A 6,297-nucleotide genomic window follows, 5' to 3' on the forward strand; every position below is an offset into this window, starting at 1 on the left:
TGAGTTCCTACTGATCATCTGGATCATGTCTTGCATCTCTGACTAACAGATCCAATCTGTTTGTTGGACACACATGATCATTCATATCTTCACGTTGACATAGCATCTGAAACCCAGTAGAATTTAAGGGTTTGACTTTGTGTTCTGTACAGGGTGAGTATTGGCTCGATGTAGCCTCACTTCTATATGCCCTTTAAAGTCTATTAAGATGTAAGGCTCTTACTCGCTTTAATGCCTTGTTCCGTCGCCCCTGTCTAGACTGCACCTTGAAATACCCGGTTCAGCGCAAGTGCCAACAGGCTGTGTTAACCGGTTTGATCCGACGCAACTCCAAGGCACTGTGATGCAGTGTGGCCTACATTGCAATTTGAAGGATCATATTCCTCTTACTGGAGACCATTTTCCCCGGTGTAACCATGAATGGCATCTCATGGTGGAATTTGGCATTCACTTTATTGTCCTCCGTCATGTATAATTCAGCAGTCCACAATGTTGTACACTTAACAAACTTTAACACTTTAGAACTATAGGAAGTTTAATTAACAGAATGCAGAAATGGCATCGAATGATAAACATGTCACAAGTATGATTACATTATCCACAATTCTAGGCCTTGGTTTTTAACCTCCAATGAGATTTATATAAGAGTCCACATTTACCACGCAGGCAGAACTTGAGCCTAATTAATAGATGATTCATTTTGTGGTGTCACAGGACAGTTTTACTGCTTCCTTCCGTCATAAAAACGTCATTTGCGTAGGACAATTCTAGTGAACCATGAGCGTATCGATTATAAAAAAAATACCACACAAACACATCCTTTGTTATTATTAGCCCAAAAGTTTATCAAATTGAATCAGCTGTACTATAAAAGAAACAAGACATGCTACAACACCACCAACACATAAAACCTGTCCCACATCGTCTAAAACATCTGTTCATTTCCTTGTTCCGTCTCATAACACATCACTGATTAAATAAAACTAAAAAACATGTCTACAGAGAAAAGGGGGAAATAAAATGTACAGCACTAGAGACAGCAAAATGAATAAATTAAAATGACCATTAAACGAAATATAGAAATGAAAGTCATTTCAGCAAAGTCAAATCAAGCACACGGCAAGCATATAAAAAATTTCAAAAGTAATTACACTCTTGAATGCTCCGTCCGCCCACTAGCACTGTGGCTGACCCGCTCGGCTTCCCAATTTGGCATTGAACTGGCTGGGACTTCTACATCCACTCCATTAACTATGATGGGATGATCCACGTCCACACGGAACTTCACCTACTTTAGTTTTGCTTTACATGTCAGCACCCAATCTCAACCGCAATTTACATGCACATCCCAAAAAAAAAAAAAAAAAAGAAGCTCCACGGGTGAAAGCAAAAGGAAACGTCAATTAAACCTCTCCCAGATTTCCTGCTGACACTTAAGTTTTCATGCACCCGAGCCGACAACCCAACGGAAACGTGCGCTCTCTCCGAGCGCCCGGTGTGTTCATCACAGACAACGTAGCGCTTGGCCATGTCCACTGGACCCCCGGTGACCTGGACGCGCCTCTCTGCGCGGGGGGCAGCCAGCGCGTCGGCCGGGTCTGAGGAGGCCGGTTTTAAAACTAAAAGAAAAGCGGTGCTCATAGAGAAGCGTGTGTTAATAAGACAGAACGGACGTCTCCGTTGGAGCGCGGTTGGGGTGGGGTTGGGGGCGAGAGAGAGGTGGAGAGAGAGGGAGAGAGAGAGTGAGAGAGAGAGAGGGGGTCGGAGGTGGTCGGCCGCGTCACGGCGTGTACGCCGGCGGCGGCTGGAACTGATTGGCAATGTCATAGTCGGCGGGGTAGGTGTCGCTGCTCTCCTCCATCTCCGACAGCAGCTCCAGGGCCTGCTCCTCCTCCTCCGTGGGGTAGTGGCGCAGCAGGTTGGCCGCCGTGGCCAGGATGGAGGCCCCGCCGGCACCCGCCACGAGGTAGAAGCTGATGGCGAAGGTGACGTAGATGAGCGAGCCGTGGTACTTCTTGTGCTGCTGCTGTAGCGACAGGATGAGCTCCGAGGCCCAGTAGCAGAAGCCGATGACCGTGGCGCACTGCAGTACTGGGGGGGTGCACAGAGAGGACAGTGAGGTCACGGTGTTGGGTTTGGTTGTACGGTTATGCAAATGAAACAGTTTTATCGGAGTTTGACTGATTCTGCCTTCACACACAATAAACAGAACATGTTAGGAACTGTGTTTAATGTTTTATTTCATGTTTTACTAGTTTAACTAAATGTCAACACAGTAAGGCCCAATCCCATTTCTACCCCTTACCCCTTCCCCTTACCCCTTCCCCTTACCCCTTCAAAACAAGGGGGAGGGGGAAGGGGTAAGGGGTAGAAATGGGATTGGGCCTAGATCTTCAAAATATGACTTACTTTTAGGTCAGATAACTAAAGATTCAATAAAACTCCTGAAAATGTCCTATCATGCAGTTTGAGTCTACCATAAGGGTTTGGTAATTTCTGTTAATCGGACCCCGGACCCGGACCCTGAGTGTCGTACCTGTGAGGATGTGGGCAAAGGCATATCGGCGTGTGATCTTGAGTGCCGGATGTTTGGGTCCAAACACATCTAAAAGGAATGCAGTCAGACTGCACAGAATGCCCAGGAAGCAGAAGGCAGCAATCACCCTCAGCAACAAGATAGTCTGGGGGTTCACACAATAATCTAGAGAGAGAGAAGGGAGGAAGGAAACAAGACAGCTTTGTTTACTACATGTGCAACAGGGCACAGATTTCACACATTTCCTCTCCCGTGTCCAATGTGACCGGATTGTGGTTCTCTTCTCACCCTCCAGGAGTTTGGGATCGATATAACCCAAGACGTCTGCTACCCCCAGCTCCTGCCTTGGACAGGTGCCACCGTGGATCCGGAGCCAGGCCGGTTCCGCCAGGGCCGTGCACAGTGCGGTGATGGAGAGCGCTCCGGGGAGGGCGGACGCCAGGCTACGCTCCGGCTGCTTGGGCAGCGAGGTGCCGCCTCTCCGCCTCCGGCCGCTGGTGACAGCGGGGCCCGGGGGTGCGTACATGTTTACCCACTTGCCTTAGCGTCTTTCGGGAGGAGTGGAGATGCGATTGGCGTTTTATCCTGTTAATACGATGGATGTGATCGTATGGATGGCAGTGTACCCCACGAAGGCCAGTCCCGAATGATATCCCCCGAAAAACAGGCAGCAAATACAGTGATGACAGTGACTACTGCTGTCGATACGGAGGATACGAAGCACTGGCTTTGTTTGGAGAGCTTGCTGAAATAAACTATGCGATCTAGGAGTAAGGTAAGGGACAATAGAGCTCCGGGGCCTGCTGTTGTTGTTAGCACACAAGGCTAACGTTAGCCTCTTCTTAGATGTCAGGTCAGCCGCTTGAAAATCTCCCCGGGGTCGAAACAATGTGATCTATTGCCTGAGAAAAAACACAACCGAGTCGAAAGGGCAGTCTTTCCGCGTTTTGTCTCCAAACAAATTCAAACAAAACTTAAAAAACAGCGCAGTGCCTTCCTGTAAAATATGTGTCTTCCTTGTTCAAGCCATTCTTCGTTTCACTTCCAAAGCCTCGGCGTCGGATGACCCAGCGGCCACGCTGCCCTCCAGCGGCCTCTTGCGGCGGGTACTGGTAGAGCACCACCACACACCGTGATCCCCTCTGGCGGCCTCTATCGGCGGGTACTGGTACTGTACAACAACGCACCGCATGACAGGAGGATGTCCCTGCACAACACCTAATACCTCAACTTAACCATATCTAAAATAATACCTTGTACAACCCAAACCCTAAACCTGACCATCTCCTGGAACAACACTATTGCAGGAACAACACTAGTGCAGGAACCATACTATTGCAGGGCCACATTGGGGTTAAACCCTTCCAGGCCACAGGGGGCAGAGCTCAGAGTTTGTAACGTTGACTCAGGCCGTTCGAGACGAGTTAGAAATATGTAATGGTAGTTGGTACGATGTTGCTCAGCCATCAGGAAATAACGTCGATGTTTCAGTAAAAGTAATATTATTAGTTTAATTGATTCGGAGACGGGACACTGTTTCTTCGTCCATTAACACCGACATCTCCTTGTTTAGTGGTCGGACGCCAGTCTTGATTCTAGGGGCCGTTTTGCAGCAGCGCCTTCCAACTGAAGTTATCTGGTGGTGGTGGCTGTGGTCCACGGCGGCCTGACAGGTGTAGATATGAAGGACGCACTGGTTCTCGTTGAGCGGTTCAACGCCCATCCAGACTCTCGTTGCTGGCATGTTGCCTGGAACCCCACGGCCACTCTGATGGCCTCCTGTGGAGGCGACAGGGCCATCAGGATATGGGGGAAGGAAGGTGAGGCAGGAGAGTCTAAAGGAAAAATAATAGTCAATGGTCGGCTGCATCGAACATCAGTGGCATGCTTTGTAACGTATTGCATGTTGATGTGTTGTGTAAGGCGACTCCTGGAAGTGCTTGAGTGTGCTTCAGGATGGGCACCAGCGCACCGTGAGGAGGGTCGCCTGGTCTCCATGCGGGACCTATCTCGCCTCGGCCAGCTTCGATGCAACCACATGCATTTGGAAGAAGAAGAATGATGATTTTGAGGTCAGAATAGATGTAGACGCCTATTTTCCACGACAGTTTGTAAATGGATCATGCACGTCTAATCAGCTCAAAATACTGTATCTGTTTGTGTTCATGGTATCTCATAGTGGTTTTATTGTCCCGACAGTGTTTGACGACTTTAGAAGGGCATGAAAATGAAGTCAAGTGTGTGACATGGGCACCTTCAGGAAATCTACTGGCCACATGTAGCCGAGACAAGAGTGTCTGGGTTTGGGAAGGTCAGTGCCATCACACACATGTGCATCTTTGTTAAATAAGTTGCATCGCTGCAGATTTCAAAGTAGTATTACCCATTGTCTCTTACAGTTGACGAGGAGGACGAGTATGAGTGTGTGACTGTGATAAACTCGCACACACAAGATGTCAAACTCGTGGTCTGGCACCCGACACTTGAGGTGGGTCAACAACCACGAACGGATCAATCTCCTTTGCCTGTTAATCATTGTCTAAAGACAAGCATTCTAATTTTCTGCTCTCTCTCGCTCTCGCTCTCTCCACAGCTTCTGGCTTCAGCCAGCTACGACAACAACATATGTGTGTACAAGGAAGAGGACGATGACTGGGAGTGCAAGGCTACCTTGGAGGGACACACGTCCACCGTCTGGAGTTTGACCTTTGACCCAAGCGGACAGAGGATGGCGTCATGTAGCGACGACCGGACCGTGAAGATCTGGAAGTGTCAGAACATAGAGGGACCGGGTATGGTGCTCATAAGCTCCAAGGTGGCAGATGACTCTTGAGGCGTTTTGATGGAGCTTGTATTAACTTTTAATTTCCATGTGTTGTGTTGTGTACAGGAGACATGACTTGGAAGTGTGTGTGCACTCTGTCAGGCTTCCATGAGCGGTCAGTGTACGATATTGCTTGGTAAGCACCCTCTTTCCATTCCTCAATAAGTCAATTGATAATTTAGGATGGCAAAAAGATTCGGGGCAGTTAGCTGAAACAGTTTAATCTGCCTTTCTGGAGCACAGAGATGCATCTCGAGTTTGAACGTTACTTCATGAGCATAACGTGGTAAACTAATCTTTAAAAACAAACGCTCTAGGTGTCGTTTAACCGGTGCTCTGGTGACAGCCTGCGGTGATGACGGAGTCCGTGTGTTTAAAGAGGACTCGACCGCGGACCCCGAACAGCCTGTGTTCTCCCTGGCGGCTCACGTCAGCAAAGCCCACAGCCAGGACGTGAACTGCGTGGCGTGGAACCCCAAGGAGGCCGGCGTCCTGGCGACCTGTAGCGACAACGGAGAGATAGCAATCTGGAAGTACCAGGATCACCACGAATAGAGGACTGCTTCTGTGGTAGCCTGTCTGCCCTAGTGTCAGACAGACTGCTTCTGTGGTAGCCTGTCTTCCCTAGTGTCAGACAGACTGCTTCTGTGGCAGCCTGTCTGCCCTAGTGTCAGACAGACTGCTTCTGTGGCAGCCTGTCTGCCCTAGTGTCAGACATACTGCTTCTGTGGCAGTACGTCTAGCCCTAGTGTTAGTTTCTCATACAGTAAATATGATCAGTGTTGTAGCACCAGATTGGTTGTTACCTACATTAACTTGCCAACTTTAAGTGTTGAGATGCCTCTTATAGCTTGTGATTGCACTTTTCTGTAAGCAAATGTTTTTTATAAAATTAACGCACATTATACCAATAATAAAACTGAACAGATTGATTTTG

The 6,297-nt window shown here is 48.6% G+C and overlaps 2 protein-coding genes across 2 annotated transcripts; one reads left to right on the plus strand and one right to left on the minus strand.

The window, feature by feature from the left end:
- Window positions 1-434: 434 nt before the first annotated feature.
- tmem127 (transmembrane protein 127) lies at window positions 435-3,601 on the minus strand. The gene is made up of 3 exons (XM_060065448.1): window positions 2,825-3,601; window positions 2,537-2,701; window positions 435-2,091 (listed from the first exon to the last, which is right to left on the minus strand). Exons 1-3 carry the CDS (start codon window positions 3,060-3,062, stop codon window positions 1,781-1,783), a joined length of 714 nt encoding a protein of 237 aa, XP_059921431.1. The 5' UTR covers window positions 3,063-3,601; the 3' UTR covers window positions 435-1,780.
- Window positions 3,602-4,217: 616 nt separating this feature from the next.
- ciao1 (cytosolic iron-sulfur assembly component 1) lies at window positions 4,218-6,292 on the plus strand. The gene is made up of 7 exons (XM_060065446.1): window positions 4,218-4,356; window positions 4,460-4,608; window positions 4,736-4,847; window positions 4,936-5,024; window positions 5,130-5,328; window positions 5,427-5,496; window positions 5,678-6,292. The coding sequence occupies exons 1-7, from the start codon at window positions 4,218-4,220 to the stop codon at window positions 5,913-5,915; spliced, it is 996 nt and encodes a 331-aa protein (XP_059921429.1). The 3' UTR covers window positions 5,916-6,292.
- The last annotated feature ends 5 nt before the right edge of the window (window positions 6,293-6,297 follow it).

Source organism: Gadus macrocephalus, chromosome 11 (genome assembly GCF_031168955.1).
Source record: "Gadus macrocephalus chromosome 11, ASM3116895v1".
Classification (NCBI taxonomy): domain Eukaryota; kingdom Metazoa; phylum Chordata; class Actinopteri; order Gadiformes; family Gadidae; genus Gadus; species Gadus macrocephalus.